The sequence below is a fragment of the Rutilus rutilus genome, assembly GCF_951802725.1.
Source record: "Rutilus rutilus genome assembly, chromosome: 19".
Lineage (NCBI taxonomy): Eukaryota > Metazoa > Chordata > Actinopteri > Cypriniformes > Leuciscidae > Rutilus > Rutilus rutilus.
In genome coordinates, this window is record NC_140232.1 from 32,842,600 (window position 1) to 32,866,956 (window position 24,357).

The window sequence follows — 24,357 nt, forward strand, 5'->3', positions numbered from 1 at the left end:
TAAACAGCAGACGCTATAAAAACGTGATGGTTGAAGATCAACTATGACGAGATCGTAATGACACTCAGAGACGAGTGTATGAAACACTTCACTCTTTAAAACTAGAGTGCGGGTGGAGTTCAGCTTCCATACAGAGTCTCTGGGATCTTGATAGTGTTCGTTTACAGACAGTTAGTGTTTACAGTCATGGAAAACCTGGAAATATCAAGAGATATTATGGAAGTTCTCATTTGTTCTCTAAGGTTTTGGCAATTGTATATAGTTTAAGTGTTTTTTTGTATATGCATAAATATGCAGGCATGTTAATAATGTTACATATATGTTGCATAAAACAGTTAATGTGTAGGGTAGAGTGGGGGAAAACGCCCCCCTTAAGGAAAATGTGACATTACAGTGAAACAAAACATAAATGTGACTAGAATTGCCATCACGGTTTTTAAGTGACTATGGCAGGAGTTATTCACCAAATATTAAAATTGCTCAGCCTTCATAATTAATTAGTATTTCCACTGAAAATATTTTTGTACAAAGGGGGCGTTTTGCCCCAGCGGTGGGGTAAAACGCCCCCCAAGGTGGGGTAAAATGCCCCCTTTCTTACCAACCAGTTTGCTTCATAGATCAACAGCAAAATTAACAGACAATAGTTTTTAATCTCTAAAGGTAAAAGGCAAGTAATGTATCAACATGTATATATATTAATATTTATTTCAGAAATGTTCAAAATAGGCAAAATTAACTACCTTCCATCAGTGAGCTAACTGTGCTAGCAAGCTAGCTAGTTAATGCTCACTTGAGGTATTTTTTTCATGTTTTGTTCAAATATTTTGATTTTACCACCTAGTTATACTGCATTAAGTGTAAAACAAAGGATTTGATAGACAGAAATATTTTATTATAGTAATTATGATAGAGAATTAAAACGTAATTATATTACGCCCAGGGGGGGCGTTTTACCCCTCAGCGTAGGGGGCGTTTTACCCCACAAGCTATGAGTTTTTTAAAATAATGTGTAATTTTTAAAATATAATTATATTCCTTATAAATAATATATGATCTCAAACTACAGACTTCACTATTCATCTATCATACATCACTGTGATATCCTGCAGAACAATATTCTCTTAAACACTTATTTACTAATATCTGAAAATTATAGCATTTACCATGTAATCCTCTTCTCTTCAAATGTGTCGCTGGTGTCAGCTTATCCATAGAGATTTGTATATCCCCGTTATCAACGTAGTGCATAGCAACAGTAAAAACCTATATTGACTACTTTTAGTGGTTATTTTGGGAAAAACAGGTGGGGGGCGTTTTACCCCAGGGGGGCGTTTTCCCCCACTCTACCCTACATTTTAAAATGTAATAAAGGGTTTTAAAAGGTCATGCCAAGTCATCAAATTTCAGTCACCATTTTCTTGTGTAAAGTCAGTGTTTTGTGATTTCTGATTTGATTCATTCAAAAGAAACATTCAGTCTGAATGATTCATTAGCAAATCCATCTGAACTTGAATGATTTTTACGATCCATTTCAATCAATCTGAATCTAAATGATGTTTAAAATGGATTAATTTAATCAAAATTATTTATAAAAAAAACCTTATCCATGTCCATTGATTCAGAGAGAGTAGTTGTCATGTATAGAAATCACAAACAGTCTTTTCAACCACACAGTTTCATTATTTCTGTCTAATAATTCAGATTAAAATCACAGAAGTACCGGGATAAAAGCTTATATTTCGGATATAAACACTGATCTCTACGGTAGCGATCAAAATAGAGCAAATCACCTTTCGAAAGTAACTTGACGCTTCAAATAAAGATTGTATCAATTACATTGTTACACCAGTAGGTGGCGACAAGTGCCGTTTAAAAAAAATTATTTGTCATTGAATCATTCATTCAAAAGAGTCGTTCAAAAACACTGATTCATCCGGTAATGAAACATGTGTGGTCTTTATGAGTGGGTCATTAATTCAAATTAATAATTTTTGTAATATTTTTTAAATAGACTGCAGCAAGTAACGTTTTGTCAGAACCTCTAGTAAATTACATGTTTTTGTTTAGTTGTCCATTCAGAATCTTAGCAGAATCGTGATCTATTTTAAACAAAAAAAAATTTATTTATCCAGAATCATGCAGCTCTACTAGTCATGCAAAAGTCATGGACATTCACTGGAAAACTGAATGTATGTAAGTTGCATGTATTTATTGAATGTATTTGAACTTTAAACAGAAACCGTCTCTATACATCTCTTTCTTGAATTCACTCTATTTTTATCAGTGAAACGGAGTACCGTCTGCTACTATCCTGGTCTAGAAGTTACACCAGGGTCAAAATGTCCTACAAACACTTAATGCATTAATGTTGCTTAGAAAATGTGTACTCACGGAATTTAGAGTATTCCAGAATGTATCCCAGTATTCCGTCACACCTGAGTGTGAGCCTGAGTGTGTGAGTGTGTGTGAGAAGAGAGACGGAGAAGGGGTGGCACACACAGCAGACGGCTTGCCATTAACCCTTTCTTGCTCCGACAACTTTAAACACATACGGTTTCGTTTTATGACTATATTCCACATTTTAGTACAGTCATAAAAATTGAAAATGGGAATTACACCATGAACAAAACATGGAATGAAATTAAAGCTTTTCATTTGCTTTGCAAACAAAATAAATAAATCAATTAATGTCCGATTAAAAGGTTTGTAAGATCAAGAGAAGCATGAGTCGCACTTATGCTCTTACTTTATGGAGACCTTTTCACATCATCAAGCGAAATATGTGAGAAAGTCAGCAGATACAGCAAGTGCTCCTTAAATGGCAGTCGGGTGTGTTTTACTCCCAGGAGCCTCTTCCTGGGAAACGTCTGCATGTGTGCTGATGTCAGCAGGACTGCGGCGGGACTAATTCTGGCATCCTAAATTAATCTGAAATATTAGGTGTGGTCAATTAAAAAATGCATGCAAAATGTGCACGTAAAGACTACTAGTGTGAGGCCTTTGTACAAAACACACACACACACACACACACACACAAACAGGGAAAGTCCATGTTTAACCCTTGCTGTTCAGGGATTCTTCTGAACAGGGAACACACAGTATGTGCAGCATATACAGCCTGTCTATTTAAAGCATGGAGATCAGCACGCAAGTCAGTGCAAACATACTGGAAATAAACTGAGCGATTCTTCAGGGCTCTAGTCTAGAGGACCTGCACCTGGTGCCACGCGCCCACCAGAACCAGTACAGCCATCAAGAGCACATATACTGGCAATGCCACACATGCCTAAACCATTGCATTATATGCAGCAGAGGAGATGACTAATGGTTTTATAGCCGTCTAATGCAGTGATGCATGACTGGTGGGTCACGGCCAAAAATAAATCACAGGTGCGTTTGATGGGGTCAGGGAAAACCAATGCAAATAATAAAATGCGACTGACTGGTCACCTAACTGACTTGACAACTTAAAATGGAAGAGGAAATGTAGAAACTGTGTACAAACATAGTATCAGGCAAAAGTTTGGACACATGAATGGGAAAGTGTGTCCAAACCTTTTGACTGGTACTGTACTCACTGTAATATACACATAAAGAAAATCGGCCGATATATCGATATCAGACTTTTTTTTTACTCCCTAATATCGGTATCAGTTCCCAAAAATCCATATCGGTCAGGCTCTAACACAAACTAGTCACAACTACATCTATGTGGTAAAAGATTTGTTTCCAATTAAATTTTTTACATTATTGCATTAGATTATTTGTAAGAAATTACACAGATGTCAACATGTACAGGTTGTGTGACGTGCCCTCATGCTCGAAAAACATAGGCAAAACTACACAAAGTCAAAGAAAATATGATCCAGGTTATTATAAATACAAGTTGAAATGAATATAATAGCATTAGTGAAATCAGTGTGTTTTATTACCGGCTGGAACCAAAAGACTTTTACAAACTAAATCTGCACACATTACATGTTATTACCTTTCATGTAGTGTGTAATATAGCTGTCCGTGAATGTAAAGGGTCTGCAAAGTTACAAAGATCAAAGCGCAGAGAAACAGATTCTGAACTGCCTAAAATGAGTCGTCAGTAATTCCAGTCTCACTTCCTGCTCGAACATATGTAGGTTTGTAATAAATGTGCATAATAATGCCAGTCAATGCTCTTTTTTGCCCCGCCCTCAAACACTGTAGTTGTATCTGAGACTGGAAGTGTTTGGTTCGCGTTGTTCATGTGGAGAAGACGCTCCTTTCTGCTGCCAAAGTAAATCCACTTTGATGAGATTGATACGGCAAAACCCATGCCATCGATACTGTTCGAATCACTGTGAATTAAGTGCTGAGGAAGAGCTGAAATTCAGATGAGCTAATGAGTGTTTGGTTTCTGACACGCTGTAAGTGGTCGACCAATCACAACAGACTGAGCCATCTGACCAATCAGAGCAGAGTGGACCAATCACAACTGGGCCGTCTGACCAATCAGAGCAGAGTGGACCAATCACAACTGGGCTGTCTGACCAATCAGAGCAGAGTAGACCAATCACAACTGGGCCGTCTGACCAATCAGAGCAGAGTGGACCAATCACAACTGGGCCGTCTGACCAATCAGAGCAGAGTGGACCAATCACAACTGGGCCGTCTGACCAATCAGAGCAGAGTGGACCAATCACAACTGGACCGTCTGACCAATCAGAGCAGAGTTGACCAATCACAACTGGGCCATCTGACCAATCAGAGCAGAGTAGACTAATCACAACTGGGCCGTCTGACCAATCAGAGCAGAGTGGACCAATCACAATTGGGCCGTCTGACCAATCAGAGCAGAGTGGACTAATCACAATTGGGCCGTCTGACCAATCAGAGCAGAGTGGACCAATCACAATTGGGCCGTCTGACCAATCAGAGCAGAGTGGACCAATCACAATTGGGCCGTCTGACCAATCAGAGCAGAGTGGACTAATCACAATTGGGCCGTCTGACCAATCAGAGCAGAGTGGACCAATCACAATTGGGCCGTCTGACCAATCAGAGCAGAGTGGACCAATCACAACTGGGCCATCTGACCAATCAGAGCAGAGTGGACCAATACAACTGGGCCATCTGACCAATCAGAGCAGAGTAGACTAATCACAACTGGGCCGTCTGACCAATCAGAACTGGGCCGTCTGACCAATCAGAGCAGAGTAGACTCTCGGAAAGGAGGGGTTTAGAGAGACTGAATCTTTGAACAAACTGTTTTCAGACACTTTAATAAATGAGGTGATGTGCAATTTATATTATGTTATATCAAAGTGTTTTTTAACCTTGGAAGCGTATAAACCTATTGTAAGAGACACCCAAAAGAAAATGAGGAACCTTTAAAATAGCATAATAGAGGCACTTTAAACCTATTGAATAATTGTGCATTATTTAAGCCTATTCATTTCAGTTCATGGTAATATTATTGAAAGTAGTTTTATTTGAGTTGAGACGTGTGTAATTACATTACGATAAAAATATTCATGACTCTTTAGAAAAATTAACAAAATCCCACCTGGAAATTATTAGTCGACAAAATAAATGAACTAGTGAGAGTTTGACACGTGTGTTTTTAGAGAGTTTATTTTCTAAAAGCCCACAAAAGTGTCCAAAGATGAAACACACTTCTATGTTTTAACAATAATGTGCACTGGAACTAAAGGCAGAGAGGTGCGAGTACAGGCAGGATATCCTGTGCACCACATGGCTATCCTGTTTTGGGTGTTGCCAGATTTGTAAATGTAAAAAGATTTAAAAAAAAAAAAAAAAAATTGTTTAAAAGGCTATGAGAAATTAAAGATTAAATGTTGGTGATTTTGTTAGATTAGTCTCTAGAAAACTGTCTGTACAGGTGAAACTCGCAAAAATTTGAATATCGCTCAAAAGTTATAATTTTGCTGATTATGGCTTACAGCTTATGAAAACCCCAAAGTCAAAATCTCAGAAAATTTGAATATTACATGAAATCAATTTTAAAAAAAGGATTTTAAATAAAGAAATGTCGGCCCTCTGAAAAGTATAATCATGCATATGTATATAGTTATATATACTAAATATTATATTTAGAATATTAGTTTTAAAATATTTTAAGATTTAAAATATATTAGTTTCACCTTTTGATTTGAATTACTGAAATACACGAACTTTTGCACGATATTCAAATTTTTTCCGAGTTTCTCCTGTAAGTGTTAAATGCACTGTGACCGCTTCATTGACATGCAGTCCTGAACTCCCGGCAGGAGGCAGTGTGGAGTCAGGGATTTACTGCGTGTCAGGGAGGGTCTGAGAACTCATTTAACGCTGCTGTTTATGGAGAGAACAACCTAGTGGTTAGTTAATGTGATTATGAATGCAAACAGAGGAGTGAAGCCAAACTTAAACTTAATCCACAGCAGAACAGCAGTCCACACTCGACGAGCTGAACTAGTGGAAGATTACACTTATGAAGAAATCAACAGGGTCCTGAGGTTACTAAATGTCAAACTACAGTACTTTCACTGAAATATTTTGGGTTAAACAACTCTGACATACAGCAGAATATGAACCACGTTCAACAGAAATGTATTGCCCCATAGACGTGTAATGTTAACAAGTTTACAACAAAATTATTGTCTTAACAGCTTATCGCAGATACAGCTCAGAGAACTTAGTTCACCCAAACATGACAATTCATTCTGTCAATATCTATTTATGTCATTCTAAACCAGTATGATTTTCTTCTTCAGTGGAAAAACAAAAAGAGACACAAAAAGTCTTTCACATGCAGTGATTGGCTACTCCTAATTCTCATTCACATCCGTATATACATGTGTGACCCTGGATCACAATTGTATGGGTCAAAATTATCGATTTTTCTTTTATGCCAAAAACCATTAGGATATTAAGTAAAGATCATGTTCCATGAAGATATTTTGTAAATTTCCTACCGTAAAGATATAAAACATGTATTTTTGTGAGTGAATGCAGCACAATCGCCAACATAAATGAACAACTTTAAAGGAGATTTTCTCAATGTTTCGATTTTCTTTGCACCCTCAGATTCCAGATGTTCAAATAGTCGTATCTCAGCCAAATATTGTCCTATTCTAACAAACCATACATCAATGGTAAGCTTATTTAATCAGCTTTCATATGATGTTTGAATCTCAATTTTAAAAAAAGTGACCCATGTGACTGGTTTTTGTGGTCCAGGGTCACACATGGAAGACACATTTCTTATTATCGTAGTTACATTCTTCTGCATTGCTGAGCATAATCTGATCATATAAAACTAAGAGCTGAGAGAGGTTTATAAAAAAGCTTATACAAATGCACATCAGTTGAACAGAGGCCAGGTGTGATACTGATATCTTCTGAACAGGGAACAACACAGTATAAAGTGATGCAGAGAGAGTCTTGGTCTACCCGTTTCTAATCGTATTACTCCTTTATGAGGTTGTTAACCACTTTATCGCTTCATACTCAGAATCTGAGGAAAGAATTCCACACATTCCATCAGAGAGCCGCCACAGAAACACTATAGAGGAGAGAGAGAGAGAGAGAGAGAGAGAGAGAGAGAGAGAGAGACAGAGAGACAGGGAGAGAGAGAGAGAGAGAGAGAGAGAGAGAGAGAGAGAGAGAGAGAGAGAGAGAGAGAGACAGAGGGGCGTGTGGGCTGAACTGTGACACAGCAGAGGAATGTAGTGCAAACGGCCTCACAATGGCTGGTGTTCATTTCAGTGTTACGATCCCACCCACCTATATTTAAAAATACCAGAAACCGTGAAAGCACTACAGAAACCCAGCCCTAATGGTTAAACAGCGACACAACTCCAACTCCAACTAAACTAGGGACAACTCCTTGACACACAGCATCTGAAAGCATCATGTGTGTGCGCAAGCAGCATAATCGTGTCGCTTTCTAAGACGCCGATCACAAATGCACGTTGACAAGCTATTGCACGGCAGATTCAGCAAACAATAAAATAAAATAAAACATTTTATGAAATTCAACTTAGAAAAACGACTAGATATATTGTATATACGATATATGATCTTACTGAGATATTTATTTTATTACCCGCCATCAAGTTGATAAAAGAAATGTCTCAATTAAAGGAAGAATAAAACACTATCCCAGTTCTACTTATTCCCGGTACAAGAAAAGTTGAAAAGAAGACAGAATTTGTGTTGTATATTCATTTCTGTATATTTGTTTTTGTACTTTTAAGTACAGACTTTCTGCATTCATTCAATCTCATTAAAGATAAAACTCATTAAAAGATGTATATGCTATATTTTAGATTTATTCATCCATCTATCAAATCATGCATTTTACGTGACATCTGCGTTATATTGTAAATTCCCTCAGCAACACGGGAATAATACGGCCTTAAGTTATAAATGGAAATTTGTGAATATGGGAGAACATGTTCGACGTATTTCCTCCTTTTGCAGCCACTCTTCGCCCACATTTCTGGACACAACTGGATATCCATCTTCAAGGACAACCCCGCGTTGGTTTTTCGGATGACCAAGTATTCCCACACTGCAGATTTGAACTTTTTTGTATAGAGATTAGAATTCGCAGCCTCTGTGTCAGACGTTTTCTCCGCTGTACATGTACGGGTGGAATCTAAGCAGTCAAGTGGAAAAACGTCACACATGCGCAGGTGAGATCATTTTTTCTCCAAAACCGTGGATGAGCAAATATTCACGATATGATAATCACGTCAATATCGTGATAAACCGCCATACCGGTGTATAACCTTAGCTGCAACAATGGATAATATGTGAGCCTGGATCACAAAACCAGTCACGAGTCGCACGGGTTTATTTGTGGCAATAGCCAACAATACATTGTATGGGTCAAAATTATAGATTTGTCTTTTATGCCAAAAATCATTAGGATATTAAGTAAAGATCATGTTCCATGAAGATATTTATGGAAATTTTCTACCGTAAATATATAAAACATGTATTTTTGTGAGTGAATGCAGAACAATCGCCAACATAAATGAACAAGTTTAAAGGAGATTTTCTCAATGTTTTGATTTTTTTGCACCCTCAGATTCCAGATCTTCAAATTTGTATCTCAACCAAATATTGTCCTATCATAACAAACCATACATCAATGGTAAGTTTATTTATTCAGCTTTCAGATGATGTATTTATCTCAATTTCAAAAAAGTGACCCATGTGACTGGTTTTGTGGTCCAGGGTCCCATATGTAGAAAATAATGTGTTTTTTTAACATTCAAGTGTGAAAACCTGTTCTAGCAGAGTAAAAAAAAAAACAATATAAAGATTTAAATAAATAAAAAAGTGCATGATAGGTCCCATTTAAGTCCCGGTCAGTGTAACCAGTGGCCGTTCTCCTGCAGGTCAGAAGAGGCTAAACTCTGCCTGTTTATGACTGGAGACCAGAGGCCAAAGCTGGCGACCTCACCAAAGGAAACTCTATACCCTCTAACCAAACTTACTCTGATATTTATAACAGAGAGGCAAGAGGGGGGTGAGCGAGGGGGCCGGCAGGATGACTGCAGGACAGGTCACAAAAGAAACAACAGAGAAAGAAAAGACATCTATAGTTACAAGACAGCCAGGAGCGACAAGAGAAGAAACGAGACAAGCGGAGGGGGGTCGTGGAAGCCTGAGGAGGAGAGAGAGAGCATGAATCGAAGCATGAAATGTGTTAAAGGAGAGGATTGACAGATATTTTAGAGAGAAATCTCAAGTACCCGACCCCACCCCTGTAGAAAGTTGACACTTGGCACCCAAAATAAAAGCTCTTCCCAACGGGACTTCAAGCCAAGCAGACGGGGGTCCCTTGTCTATTCCTGACACCTACGTAAACACAGAAGTGAGAACATCCAACCGACTCGTACGCGCACACGCAGGTCAAATCTGATTGGATGGTTATTTAGATAAGCGCTGACTGACTCTCTATCCCAGTTCAACGGGTTAAACCTGGAAAAGACCCACACAGACCACAAACACCCCACAAAAACTGGTAATAGATTACGGGACATAGTGACTGCTGTGTGATTATTCATTCATAAATTACTTTGGATTAAACCATCTGCTTAAACGTGCTTAATAAACATTATTTAACTGATTTTATCATTCTGATTAGCTAATTAAAAATGACTTCCTAATGTCCATTCACACTATGTAAACATGAGCTTGATGGACGTCTTTGGCTGGTGCGTGTCTTTTCCAGTGTCTCACACGCGCATGCAATTCTATCGATACAGTAGCGCAAAGTATTGCAATATTTAATTATAAAATTATCTGTTTTACTTTCAGTTTTTCTCCATTGGTTTTCACTGAGTTTACTCGTTGCTTTACATTTGCGTATTACATCCACAAGGTGGCGCTTGTTGCGGTGCTCTGTTGTTGTGCATTCAACAGCAAATTCAATGAAAATGGCTTCACCATCACAACCGGTTGTACTCGACGCTCCGTCTTCTTTCAAATCGAAAGTGTGGGTACATTTCGGTTTTCATCAAAAAACGAATAGTATATTCCCAAATTAATTTTGGTTGATGACCTTGCAGCCAACAGGACTGGACTCTAGCAGTAGGCTACACGTTTTTGTTTATATTTATTATATAAGTTACTCTTATTTATTTAATTATTCTCGGGTATATGTTAGTCTATCTGCTTTATGTTACTCTATTGTATTTAAATAATTTTAAGTTATGTGCTGGGAGCTCACCATTCATGTGAGAGAGGTCTCCTAGAAAACAATTGTGTCCTGTCCTGTAATGAGGTCCTGTGTCCTGAATGTTCAAGGACAAAGTTTTTGCACTTCAGTTAATGTGTAGAAGATAATGTTCGCAGAATTAAATGTGACATGCAGTCTTATTTTCCTCATTTTTTGTAATGCCTTTGAATAATATGGGGGACATAAATCGCAATATATTGCAGAATCGAATCGCAATACTTGCTGTATTGCAATGTGTTAAGAATCGCAATAATATTAAAACGTGGCCCAAATATCAACTTTTTGCCAATTCCCACCCCTAGTTCACACAGAACGCGTTTTTTTCCCCATTCCACTGCTCTGCTTTTCCATTGTTTTTCTATTTAAACACATGGTAGATGGACGTCTTTAACCGTTGCGCTCGCATCTTGCATCTTTTGCAGCGTCTAATGTATTACAGCGTTCATAAAACACGGCGCTCATGTTGAACTTCAAGTTCAAGATTCAAGTTCCCTTGAATACGAGTGTATTTTGTCTTGCTGTAAAGTAAGCATAATAATTTAGTTGTTTTAAGTATGTATAAAAAAGTTCAAAACCAGTGAAAAAAAAACTACAGTGCAGTAAAACAAAACATACATTGATACAATCTGTGAAAATAATTATATCTTTTTCAATGCTTTTCTTTTGTTTTTTTAGCTGGAAAACAAGACAAAAACACTCATTAAGAAAATGTTTTGTCATTTCAACATTTCAATAACCCTGCACTGCAAAGAATTATGTTCTTACTCAGTTTTTTTTTCCTGGTTTTACAGTACAAATATTGAAATATTCTTAAATAAAGATGCATTAACTTGAGAAGGGAAATGACTTAAGATATTAAGTCTTGTTTTCTGAAGATCATCAAAATTTTAAATATTTTAAATGTTTAAATGCTTAAAATAAGAAAAAATATGTCATTGGTGTCAGAAAAATAAACATAATCACAAGGGAAAACAAGATTATTTTTCTGACCCCATTGGCAGATCATTTTTCTTGTTTTAAGCATAAACATACATTTTTATCAATTCTTCCATAAACAAGACTTCATATCTGGTCAATTTGCTTCTCAAGTAAATCTCTCTTGATTTAAGAATGTTTAGATATTTGTACTGGAAAACCAGACAAAAACACTACGTCAGAAAAATTGTTTGCAGTGAGTTTCAAATTAATTTTACGAAATAATAAAGTGCGTGCTCTTTTAATCCGAGCATTTTTATGCATTAGCTCCATCTGCAAACTTGGGCAGGATATTTGGGGATTTGCATTGCTTTTGGATGGATGTAAACAATTGAGCTGAAAGCACTGCATTCTTTCTGGTATCTGAAAGCATTATAATTAAAAGCAGGGCTGCACGATCCTGAAGAAAAATGCGATATGCGATAACTCATTAAATAATGCGATATTTGATATGCGATACGATAATGCTTAAAGTGTGTAAAATAAACTTAAAAAATATATTTAAAATTATATAACCTACATATGTGTTTCACATTCTTTTTGTGACAAGAAAACATCCCTACAACTTCTGAAAGTGAACATCAGTGTTTTACTGTGGCATAAGAAGTGTTACTTTAACATCAGTGTAAACCACAGGGTTCAGGAAGGCCTACATTAGGGTTATTTAACAACAGAAACTGAATAATCACATGTAAAAATAAAACACTGCTTAGTTTTCACTGTATGAATTAAATATATACTGATTCTTATTAAAGCTACAAAAGTTATTCAGCCGAGAGCAGTGAGTGATTTTCTCTTTGTCTTTTGTTCATGACCCCAGTTATTGCAAGCCGTTGTGATATGCATATCGCGATATTTCGATATATTGTGCAGCCCTAAATAAAAGTTAATCAAAATAAATATGTGTGAAGAACTTGGTTTCAGTCCTAGTGAGCTCTCTGTATGCGTGCCGTGGACTCGCATGTGATTCGGTCGACCACGATGGACGAATGTAACATCTGCACATTCCTGTGGATCTCACACACACCTTTGATGAGCATTATGTGTCCAGTGGAACATTTTACACAGGCAGCGCTAACAGGGAGTATCTCCCAAATCCACTCATGTGGGAAGAATTCTGCTGTAACTACGAGTTCTGGAACATCCAAGGCCATCAGGAAAACAATCACCGCTGTGTCTCAGGCCAGACGCCCTGCCAAGGAGGGAGAGGGGGAGCGGGGCATCGAAAAAGAGGTCGAAGGAAACAGAGAAAGAAAAGGCCAGCAGAGAGGGACGCGTCCGAGCGTTTTCATCTAAATCACCTCATAACAGCAGGAAAACACATGGCAAAGTCTGGCTTTGATCGCCCCTTCAGCGCCCGCCATTATCGTAATTGAGAACAGATAGGCCAATACTCTGGAATATTATGAGTCAAGACTCTCCGCCGATAAAAGCTGGTAACTTTATTAAGTTAAACGTCGAGGATGCTGCGTGCCTCGTTTAATGGCACACATAAAAAGCCCTTGTTTCAGATGTGTGTGTGACTTGTGTGTGAATGCACTTCCCAGCAATCTAAGATTATAATTCCCTAAAAGTGGTTTTGATGATGAGGACTGAAACTAATCGATATGAGAGAGGAAAAACTGAAAATAGTTTTCAAACAACCAAATAACATGACGCTGTATGTTTGGCATCGCTGACCTCAAGCCTGACGCAATGAATGTTCATGTTTCTCACACAAGGCGCCAGATGACTTCAGAAAACTTGGCATTCAAATCAAATAGGGAACTTTTATGAGTTGTAATGTGGGCTTGCACGATTTTGGGGAAAAAAAATGTAATTGCAAAAAAAAAAAAAAAAAAAAAGATCACGATTTAAAACGCGATAAAAAAAAAAGCCAGATCTACTGTGCTTATTTGTAGAGCTGCACAATTAGGCCAAAATTGTATTATATATGAATACGGCTAAAATAATAATAATATTTTTTATCATTATTATTACTAAATTATTAAATAATAATTACTAAATTTAATAATAAAATAATTTTATTTGACATAAAACGGTAAAATTTGAATATTATCATTTATAATCATCTTGATTTCTTTATTTTCAAACGTTAAACCATTAAACTTATTTTGACGGAAAATCGCAGGGAGTCCTTAAAGAATATATTTTGTTGATAAGTATTTATAAATATATCAAATATATATCAAATACTTCTCATTACAAGTTTGGAAAGACTGTTGCCGCATGTTGCGCTTTCAAATGCATGTTTAAAATTGAGACGATGAAAACAGTGTAAATGACCACAGTGCCGCGCTTCACTCTGAAACATGCAGCGCATATTATTATCTATCTATAAATTACAGAAACGTCTGTCTGTCTGTCTGTCTGTCTGTCTGTGTTAACCACATATCTCTCGAACCGTTGGTCCGATGGATTTCAAATTCGACAGGTGTCTCGCCACGGGCACGAGTAAGTGCAGTGCCAAGTTTGACATTGTTTGGATGAGAAATGCAAAAGATATTGTTAAATATATCATTTTTAGAAGGTTGTGGTTTAAAAATAAACATCGGTCAAAGAAGCCCCAAGAAGGTTGTGGTTTAAAAATAAACATTCTGACAATCTGTCAGCTACACGGTTTACTTCTGAATATTATAGTTTGGTTCCAAAATGTGATAAATCCATTTAGATTAATTTGAGTAAAAATGTGTTTTCTTTACCAAGAAACCAACAATTACAAAAAACACACACAAAAACTGATTTTGCACGGGCACTTTGCACTGCTTCCTGAATCGAGGCGCTTATTCATTTGTGGTTGTAAACTGAATCTGTAAGTCAGCTATGCTGTTTACTTCTGAATATTATATTTCATTCTGGTGCGCTTAACGCTATCGCTACTGTGTAATAGTAGCCTATGCTATTCACCAACTAAACATATCCTATTCAATGCGTTCACAGTCTCTTTCACGACATCATTGTAGTTGCCTATTCACAAACTGTTTGCTCAAGCATAACTTTTTCTCGGAGTTCACTGTGTGCTTTCAGACCGCTGCGAAGTATAACACACCGTTGCCATGAAAAACAGAGCGTTGCTATGGATGCGGAACGGACTATTTTCTTTAGCGGAAGCAATACAATCATTTTTAAATCAATAAACTCCTTTTTAAATCAATGTTTTGTGTCAATTTATTTATTTATTTTGTAGGTAGCCATGTAATAAGCGGGATAATGTATTGCGAGGTGGTTGTTATAGCGAATAACAACCCCTTCAGGCTGATTCAAGTGCCGTTCAGCCTGTCGGAGTTGTTATTCGCTATAACAACTGCCTCGCTATACATTATCCCTTACATATTATATTTCATTCTGGTGTGCTTAACGTTATTGCTGCTGTGTAATAGTAGCCTATGCTATTCACCAACTAACTAAACATATCCTATTCAATGCGTTCACTGTCTCTTTCACGGCCATCATTTGTAGTAGGCCTAGCCTATTAAAAAACTGTTTGCTCAAGCATAGCATTTTCTCGGAGTTCACTTTGTGCTTTCTTCCATGCATGCACAAATAAAAATGTCACTGAACTTTTGCTGTGTAATTGTAACAATGAGCACTCAAACACACCAAACCAACAATTACTAAAAACACACTCAAAAACTGATTTTGCACGGGCATTTTTTTGCACTAGTATAATTAAATTGCAGCCTTTGCGATTTGATAATCACACTGAGCCATATCGCCATTTCAGTTTTATTTGAAATCATTGTGTATAGCCCTATTGTTTTGTGTCATTTATTCACCCTCATGTCTTTCTTACTTTTGTGAAACACAGACAAATGTTGGCCTAAAAATGTTTTAGTGCTCTTTTGTCCATACAATGTTGTTTGGAGCCCAACATTCTTTCAAATATCTCCTTTTTTGTTCCAAAGAAGAAAGAAAGCCATACAGGATTTTGAACGTCATGAGTAAATGATGACAGAAAGTTATTTTTCAGGTGGCCTTTAAAGGCCGTGCTGGCACTGTTCTGACTCATCTAGACGCTCTGTATTTCTTGAGTGGATTTAAAGTGTGGCCGTAGAGCTCAACACAAAGCCACTTCCTTTCTCCACTGTTTCCTGAGGAAGTGAGGCGGACCCTGAAGCCTTGGTCTGAGGGCTCTGTGTGTGTGTGTGTGTGTGTGTGTGTGTGTGTGTGTGTGTGTGTGTGTGTGTGTGTGTGTGTGTGTGTGTGTGTGTGTGTAGGGAGGGGAAACTGATTTAGTCTGTGTCGGAGTCACTGCTATGATTCTTTTCTAATCCTCCCTTTTCCTCACACCGTGTCCTAATCAGCACAAAGCGAAAATATTCCAGTGACAAGCACTTTTTCTATGCACACAGATTATACATATATATCTATACAGAAGTATAGAATATACTTATCTATAAATATGTGTAAAATCCCTGCGATCACAGATATGTGTGATAACAAAATTTCAGCCAATCAGATTGATGTGAGGATGGGTGAGTTCTGTGTGTTTGCAATGCTTCTGAATACCATTTAAACTGAAAATAAAAATTACACACCCTATCATGCAAAAGTTTAGGGTCAATAAGATTTTAAAAATATATATATTAATACTTTTCAGAAAGAATGCATAAAATTGATTAAAAGTGACTAAAGATTAGTTTAAAAAAATCCTATTTCAAATAAATGCTGTTCTTTTGAACTTTCTATTCATTAAATAATCCTGGAAAAAAAGAAATCCTAAAATTAAAATGATTTCTGAAGCACCGTGTGCCAGTAATGATGCTGAAAATTCAACTTTAATCACAGTAATCACTCTATGATTGGATCATTATTGCAGTGATTATTATGTTTCTAATGTTTGGCAACAGTTCTCCTAACCCTTACTGATGGAGTGTGTAGCCTTACATTACTTAAACAACCATGCTGGAAGAAACTCTGATTAAAACGAATTAAATATCCTATTTAAATAAACCACATACGAGTGTTACCTTGCCCAATAGAAATGATCAAGCGTTTACGGTTCCCAGGCGGTGGTTGAGTGGGCCAAAGCCAAATTCTTTAAATACTTTAACAGACAAATCATTATTGTTCTGTGATTCTCCACAAATTACTACCTTGACGACTTGTCCAATGAGGCCCAGATGAGAAACAGCATTTGCTCGAACAACACCCTCATTGTGCACCTGCGTGACCGCAACAACCTCTTGTGTGAGTACGAGAATACTGAGGTTTATATGCAGAGGCGGATTGTAAAAAAAAAAATGTGGGGATGGTGTGGTCATGTGTGTGTGTGTGGGGGTCGGGGGGATGGGTTTGACTCTCTTTCTCTCTCTCACACACACACACACACAAGATTGCATGCCAAAAATGATGCCCTCAAAGATGTTTTTCGCTGTGTTTTCAGCATCCGCCGTCTCACTATATGAGGTCATGAACTTCATCTCCACTTCACAATTCATTTGGTAAAACTATCGTCATATCATATACACAACGAAACTTAAAGGTCTTCACGACAAACCATCAAAATGAAAGTTAGGTCTGACTTAAAGAAATTCTGAAAGAAATATATTACTACTGAAGAATGTACTTCTCAAAGTAATGATAATTAATAATAATAAAACTTTACTGTTTTTAAGGAATATCACACAATTGCTTATACCATATTTTAATTTAAACTGTAAACACTGGTTGTGCAGCGCTTTGTTTGCCAAAAAATAAAAGAATGGTGCAAATTTCATTTGATTACATTTTAAAAGTTTAATCAAGATTGTATGCATTCATTTGATTTCCACCATTTTTGGTAATAAATTTGTGTTAAATCATAAAACATAGGATCCAGAAACAACATAGAAGACATAAAAGACATTTCATAGGGCCCTATTATTGTTTAAATTTGAATAAACTTTTAAATTGTTAAAGTTTTTGTAATTCAATTGATTAGACATCCATTTTAGTTATTGGAATTTAAAGGGATACTTCACTGATTAGCATTAAGCTTTGTATCAGTGGAAACCCGGTAGTATTCTGAATGACGTGCTTCCCTCCCTCATGTCCCCCTGAGACGAGAGATTTCTGTATTGTGTGTCTGGGAAAAAACCTTGGATGACTCAAAAATCTTAATTTAGCTTCATCAGAGGCTCTTCTGTCCAGAGGCGAGAGACTACAGCCAGTAGGAGGAGCTCGTCCCGCATGTGTTCAACCCGCCCATAGGGGGATCTCGCGATAAAACGCCGTCTTTTCAGTTTCGAGTCGACTAGTAGCCTAGATGTATCATTTCTTCCGATACTGCCCTCTGTAACCGGGAGGCGTGGCTTGGGAGTGTCGGGCAGCGAAGCAAGTGCATTCTGGGAGTTGTTGTCTTTTATCCACACGAGCCAAAAATACATTTTCTGGCTTTTCTCAGTCTAGAAGGCACCAACTTCTAAACTAATTTTACATTTCTACTACATAAATGACCCAATTTAAACACACATTCATCTTTCCAGCAGTGAAAAATTTCAAATGGATTTCATAGGGCCCTGCATAAGTGTCCAAACACATTTGACCTCATCAACGGGCCAATTCTAAATCCGAAACACTGATCGCCTCTAACAAAGCTAATAAAGCATTCCACTGTGAGCAGCTGGTTGGAAAAACTCCTCTCATTCGCCCTTTGACCCTCGAGTGAGTCAGTTCAGTTCCTCCCCCACTCCAAACACAGGCACTGGATTTCCCCGTACTCACACCATCATACCCAAACTCACTGACGGCATGCGCTCGCCTGTCACCCGGGCTCTTCCAGCTACACCGGGACGCAACCCTGCTCGGAAGACAATCGCCTCTTTCTCCAGCCCAAAAAAAACAACCAGAACTGAACTACCACCATCAAACATCTCCTTCTTCAGATGTCAAGTTATTAGTGCGGTTTGCTAAAGTACTGTTATGATAATGCACAGTCAACCAGTCATTATTGCAAAACACTTACGTGATAATGATTGTCTTACTACACATTATCCCACTTATAACTTAATACATTAAAGGGGTCATATAATGCCATTTTTGTACAAGCTAATATGATTCTTTAGGGTCTAAATTAAAAGTTTGTAATATACTTTAATTTAAAATTCTCATTAGTATTGTAAGAAAACACTCATTTTACCTGGTCAAAAAAAGCTCTGTTTTCAGCACGCCGTTTAAGTGCATGTGTCTTTAAATGATAATGAGCTTTGCTCCCACCATTTGTTATAACCATAACACAACAACCATAACGCGTTGTTCATTATAAACGTGGGATTATGAATTATATTGAGAACATCGTACATAGAAAACATGCCGTAATGTACCCTTAGAGTAAACCTTAGCCGCATTCATCGTGAAGCGTGCAAGCGATCTGCAAAGATTAATATAAAGGTTAAAGGTGCAATGTGTGATATTTCTGAGGATCTATTGACAGAAATGCAATATAAGATCCATAACTATGTTTTCAGTGGTGTATAAAGACCTTACTTAATGAACCGTTATGTTTTTATTACCTTAGAATGAGTCATTTATATGTACATAACCGCGGCCACCCCTTCTATGAAGGTCGCCATATCGTGACGTCATGTTTCTACCGTAGCCGACAGCGAACAGACAGCGCTACAGAGCGCGTTTCATCACTAACTTGAATGAGAAGCAGCAGAAAAAGACGCGGCTTCCTACGTCGGCCACCGTAGCCTCTCATTCGAGTTTGAAATTTCAAGGAAAGGCCGCGAATTATTGACCGATTGCAATTCGCAAATCTCACCACTAGATGCCGCTAAAAATCACACACTGCACCTTTAATAAAACGTTACACTCACTTCAGTTCTTCTGGAGGTGCAGCAGGAACACGAATAGTTGGTACCGATCCTTTTTTCAGGAGCAGCTTCTTAGCAAAACCAGCTTTATAACGTTACTGACCCTCGTTTGTAAAGCAGTCTGGTGAGAAATGATTCGCGCAAACATGAAAGCATTGCTGTTGATCGGGGGGAATATTCCCTTCGAAAACAAACTCAGCCACTGCGGATTTAGGAATATCAAAATGACTTCTGTGTTCCTTATTACACCCAAGAACAGAACACCACAACCGCTTAGACGCCATTCTGCTCGTAGACAGTGCTCCAGCGTATCAACAATGACGTGCGGACTATGATTGACAGCTCGCTCACGAGCGAGGGCGGGTCTGTGTTGAAACGCTGCTGTCAATCAACAATCGTGGGAGGGGCGTCCGACCGTAACGGCTTGATTTGAGAGAGGGGAAAACATAAGAAGATTTAAAAAAACCACTGGATGGATTTGTATCATTATATGATGGTTGTGTACAGGCACTGCCAACACATATTTCAGTACAATCAACTTGTAAAAGTGCATGTACCATTATATGACCCCTTTAATAAATACATGAACAAAAATATTTATGCATTTTAGCCAAAATGAGTTGTTGCATTCAAGGCTTATTATTAGTTGCATTGCATGAATCAAAACCATGACCTTGCCGTTGCTGTACAGTTCAAATGATCAAATTTACAGATTAAATTATTGCTTTATCTTATTTGTAGAAACAGCAGAGACACAGAAGGCTATGTAGGAAACACTGACCGGATGAGTGGTCTGTTATAGCGTCGCTCTGGACAACGGTCATCATTTAGAAATATCTGACCGATGAATGCTGCAAATGACCAATCAGAACGAAAGCCATGTGATAAAAGACGATGCATAGTTTGGATAGAACAAGAAATAAGCTTTTCCAACTCATGTCTTTTGGTTGTGCGTCCAATCAGTGTGGCAATGTGCCGAAAACACTAATAAAGTAATTGACCCATTGTTTGTTCCATGTGCTATTGTTTATGCATTTACAAAATGGTTGTTTTCCTTTTCAGCCAATGGCATAGTATGTTGAGACTATGAAGCTCATGGTTATTTTGATCAATTTTGTGTTTGGCTTTAAGAACATTTAGGCCTGGTTTCAAAGACAGGGCTTAGATTAAGCCAGGCTTCGGCATTAGTTAAATTAGGACATTTAAGTAGCTTTTATAAATGCGTCTTAGAATAAAACAATACTGATGTGAGACAAAACAATGGCACTGACATATTTTAAGATATTAGTGCAAGTTGCTTTCATTTAAAACAGCTCAAACATGCATTTTAGTGTAGGACTAGGCTTAAACCTTGTCTGTGAAACCAGAGGTTAGTACAATACACCATTTTGGTACTTTGTTGTGCCCAATTCAGTCCTGAAGCAAAGCTAATGTGCTTTATGTCACAGATGGGCTGCAGCAGTCGGCGGTGGGCGGAGTCACTTTATCCCCAACAGGACACGCCCCTCCACATGGAGATCAGCCAGTTATTATCTGATCTGAGGGCTATTCCAGAAAGCAAGGTTAACTTTCTTTCACATATACCCTGAACTCTCAGTTGATTCACCCAAACCTTCTTACTCGAGGTATGCAGTTTCCAAAACCACGGTATGGATTAAGTTCAGACTGAAACTCAGAGTTATTGGTGACCGCATAAAGACTCACGATTCGGGTGCCGAATCCAGGAGTTCTCATTGAAACAGACGCTAAGGCTGCATCCAAAAACTTTGCCAGCTGACTTGTTGCATCGCTGCCATATCAGACAATGACTTTGCAGGCAGCATTTGCGCACAGACTTCTGAGGCAGCGTAATGGTTTGATGACTTACGGCAAAATAGAGCAAGCTTTGGTGATAACCAAGCGAATATTTAATTAGTACAATTGTAATTTCATTCTAGAAATTACATCAGAAGTGGAATTTTTTTTTTACATTTACACACAAACCGCAACTTTCAGACGCCATCTTTATTTTTCTAGCTCAACCGTCACGGAATGGAGAGCACAGGATTGTGGGATATCAAAGGCAGCGAAGGCTACATCTGTGCTGCCTTCAAATACCAATCAGATGAAGGAATCTCAGGAGACTGGAAGTGAAGCTCACATTGGATTCGGACGTGCCCTGATGCCTTCCTACATTGGAATGCGTCCTCCGAAGACAGGATTTTTAAGTGTTCGAAGTGTGCCATAATTCTTTTCTTCTTCTTTTGTTCAATGGCTATTTACGTTCTTAGTGCACTGCATATCGCCACCTACTGGGCAGTTTTGTAAAATGTTTTAATCTTATCTTTTAATCTTTCTTTAATCAGTTTTTTATTACTTTGAATAATAATTATTTTGTTTGTTTGATGCTAAATATATAAATAAATAAAAAAGAGATGGATTTACCCCCCCCCCAAAAAAAAACAGTCTGTGCTTTCAAAGATAATATGGCTGTATAAGTTTATTTTTTGTTTTTAAATTTTACTTCCACATTTGTTGTGAGATGTGGAAGATTTGTTCGGAAAAAAAACAAAAAAAAAACACTTTTGAATGCACATCTACGATGTGTGAGAAGAGAATAAAATAAGATAAATAAATTAGAGGGAAATAACATTGCTTTATGTTATGTTATAATATATATAACTATCTAATAATATTGTGTGAAATCTGTTATGCTCACCGAAGCCTCATCATGCGCTGCTACGGTTAAAATTTTTTAAAAAAAAATATGAAATTTGAAGTTATCCGTTCACTCTGAGTAAACTTATCCGGGTGTGTCACATAACCTGCTTTCTGGAATATGCCCAACAGTTCATAAACTGCATCACAAAATCAATACAAACACAGCTGTCAAGTCTCTAATCTCACAGCCATACAAGATTTTTACAAATTATTACAAATTATTTATATACAACCAATCACTCAAAACCAAGTCAGGTCTGAATACAAACAAATCAGCAAAATACTCTCTCAAATCATTCAGGTTAAGATGAAGGGCTTGATAGTTCTGTGAAAACTCATCAGAAGGCCTGAGATTGTATTTATATTAGACATTTTCATATTCTTTAATTGAACTCTGTGGATTTAAACAAAATCAATCAAATCAATCGAATAGAGTTCTAATTGGAATGCTTTATCGAATTAAGACAAAAATACTGAATAATAAGCAACTTTTAAAAATGACAGCCGTTCCAATTCTGCAGAATTTCACACAAATGTTCCATGTGGTCCAGCTCATCATCAGTCTCATCAAACACTCACATTATAATCACTCAATTATACTGCAAAGGTCCATCTGTGCACACACACATTGAACTACACACCCGCATATCTGTCAAATGTGCTATTCTGATCGCTGATACACATTTATAATCTCATACACATACAAAGGCGCACAGCTGTATTATCTTTTATCTTTATTATGTTTACTTTTTAAGCTCATATCTGTGATCCTATTTGTATTTTCTTCTCATCTCTGGAGCTACAACCTGCGATTGCTGATAAACTTTGACTTGACTCGTGCCAACAACGCTTTTAGGCTCTGACTGAATGTATGAAGGAAAAAAATATTTAATTAATGACAAACAATGCGCACTAGCGAGATTTCAAATAAGCTGCAGAATTTGAAAGAGATTAATAACTATTTAATGACTGAAGATGATTCCCAAAGGGAGGAAACAGCGTACAGCCCAACAACAGTCAACCTCAGTATTCTTTTTTCTTGACACATGATAGTCTAATATTGTAACTGTAACAGACACTAATAGCGCGTTGTGCGGGATGGAACGTCAAGAGTTACACTGTTTCACTATGACGTCGCGTTCGGAGAAAGTATTACTTTGTATCACAGCTCTTGTGCGTTAGCTCACTGGCTACTGTAGTTAGCCTCTCTCTCCCTCTCCCTCTTATTTTTCCGCTATGTTTGTGTCTGTCTGGAAACAACATGTGGGAATATGAGTGTTTTTACCTAGATCGTCCATGTTCGCGCGCTTCCAGAAGTGCTCTGCTCCTAATCCGACTCTGAAGACGATGTGTAGAGCTCGTTTCAGAAGACGAGTCTGTGCTGAAGTTTTTCCTGCTGTTCTAGACGCTGGTGTGTGTGTGTGACTGCTGGACAGGACTGGACCCCCGAAACATCACACCGATCACAGAACAGAGAAACTCACTTCACTGCAGCGACCTCTGCTGGTCGAAGAGCGCCACACCGGGGGCAATGGAAACATGAGAACGATTTCTAACGTTCTCACTGAACATCTATATCATATAGGCCTGGTTTCACAGACAGGGCTTAGATTAAGCCAGAATTAAGCAGTAGTTCAATTAGAACATTTAAGTTGCTTTTATAAAGGTGTCTTAGAAGAAAAAGAAAAAAAAACATTACTGTTGCATCTTGAGACAAAACAATGACACTGAGATATTATGTTATCTCAGGGCAAGTTGCTTTCAGTCAAAACAGCTCAAACATGCATTTCAGATTAAACCTTGTCTGTGAAACCGAGGGGTAATGTTGTAACATTAGTTAATGTTGTTATTGAATTTGAAAGTAGTTGGGTGTACCAGAAAATACATATTTTCTGATTTATTTTATGATGTTACAAAATGTATCCTTCATATTTCTTATCATATTCATTTATACATCTGAAGCATCAGTTATTCGTTTACTTTATAATCATTAATCTTACATTTTACAATATGTCTGAGCTGTTCCGGAGTGAAACTGTCTACTGAAGTCATGCACAGATGCTTAAGGCCCGCTTCGGCAGAGATGCGATCACTTGTTAAGAGGTGTCAAAACCACAATAGTTCATCAATACGTGTGTCCTGCATTTGACT

At 37.6% G+C, this 24,357-nt stretch overlaps 1 protein-coding gene across 4 annotated transcripts in view; it reads right to left on the reverse strand.

Annotated features, from left to right (window-relative positions):
- pxnb (paxillin b) overlaps positions 1-23,688 on the reverse strand; it is a 35,679-nt gene extending 11,991 nt beyond the window's left edge. The window contains exon 1 of one of the 4 annotated variants that reach the window (XM_084390093.1): positions 23,492-23,688. In XM_084390093.1, the coding sequence (XP_084246219.1) occupies positions 23,492-23,504 (13 nt within the window). In that variant the 5' untranslated portion in view covers positions 23,505-23,688. The remainder of the gene's footprint in view (positions 1-23,491) is intronic. The other 3 variants (XM_084390094.1, XM_084390091.1, XM_084390092.1) reach the window with 3 other exon arrangements.
- Positions 23,689-24,357: the final 669 nt, after the last annotated feature.